The sequence below is a fragment of the Chaetura pelagica genome, unplaced genomic scaffold, assembly GCF_000747805.2.
Source record: "Chaetura pelagica isolate M959 unplaced genomic scaffold, ChaPel_1.0 scaffold302, whole genome shotgun sequence".
Lineage (NCBI taxonomy): Eukaryota > Metazoa > Chordata > Aves > Apodiformes > Apodidae > Chaetura > Chaetura pelagica.
The window spans coordinates 1513554-1514425 of record NW_009952561.1 but is presented as its reverse complement, the minus strand read 5'-3'; the positions used below and the strand labels follow the sequence as shown (position 1 = coordinate 1514425).

The 872-nt window shown below is 59.4% G+C and overlaps 1 protein-coding gene across 1 annotated transcript in view; it reads right to left on the bottom strand.

Annotated features, from left to right (window-relative positions):
• LOC104384881 (disintegrin and metalloproteinase domain-containing protein 2-like) overlaps positions 1–872 on the bottom strand; it is a 16651-nt gene that overhangs the window by 14730 nt on the left and 1049 nt on the right. Inside the window, exons 4-6 of the mRNA XM_009993266.1 lie at positions 789–869; positions 516–678; positions 60–125 (exon numbers count right to left, since the gene is read on the bottom strand). Of these exons, the coding sequence (XP_009991568.1) occupies positions 60–125; positions 516–678; positions 789–869 (310 nt within the window). The remainder of the gene's footprint in view (positions 1–59; positions 126–515; positions 679–788; positions 870–872) is intronic.

The following is an 872-nucleotide window of genomic DNA, read 5'->3' as shown; positions in this document are numbered from 1 at the left end:
CATTTCTGTACTTACAGAAGTCAGACAAACACAAGGAGAAAAGGACTGCACTGGCTTACCAAAGCCTTGTCCAGAACTACGTACACTTCGAAGTACTTGGGAGATTGTGCTTCGTATGAGAGGTGCTGAAAAAGAAAATGGTCTCCAGTGGTGTTTCTTTCTATGTTCCATAGTAACCTAATTCCTCAGGTTTGCTGCACTATTCCAGTGCCCATTCAAAATCAACACTATCTTCAAATCAACATGAGGTAAGAAGCCATTCCAGCACAGCCATTTCTGATTCATTTTCAGAAGCCATTCTGCCTCGGGGGTGCCTCTCGTAGGCACTTGATGAGCAACGATGCAGGTGACACCCCAGCACCAGCACTGGCCCTCCTGCACCACCACCTCCGTCTGCCCAGACCCTGGACAAGGCTTCCTGCAGGAGCAGACCCTCCTGGGCTGACAGGGACATCAGCACCACCACCACAACAGGCACCACTCACCTGCTCAGCCCCAGGAGCTTTCTTGGCCACCTCCTCCGGCACCAGGTCGCCCAGCCCCCGGGCAGTGGGGCCGTTGGCCAGCAGGGAACCTGCCACCTGCTTCTCACTCACTCGATACACAAAGTGCTCGAAGGCAGGAGAAGAAGCCCGGGGCTCGATCCCGTAGCTGACGTTCTCAAACTGCAGCAGGCCCCTGCAAGGCCACCAGACGGGACACGTGGCAGCGGCAGCCCAGGGCTGGGAGCGGGGCCCCGGGCTCCCCGCGGCACCAGGGGCCGGGCAGCGCGGGGGGCGGGGGGTTACCTGAGCCCCGAGCAGGTGCTGAGGGTCACGGCCGAGCTGGGGAAGCCCTCGATGTACCCCTGGTAGTGGCAGGGCGCCCGCCCC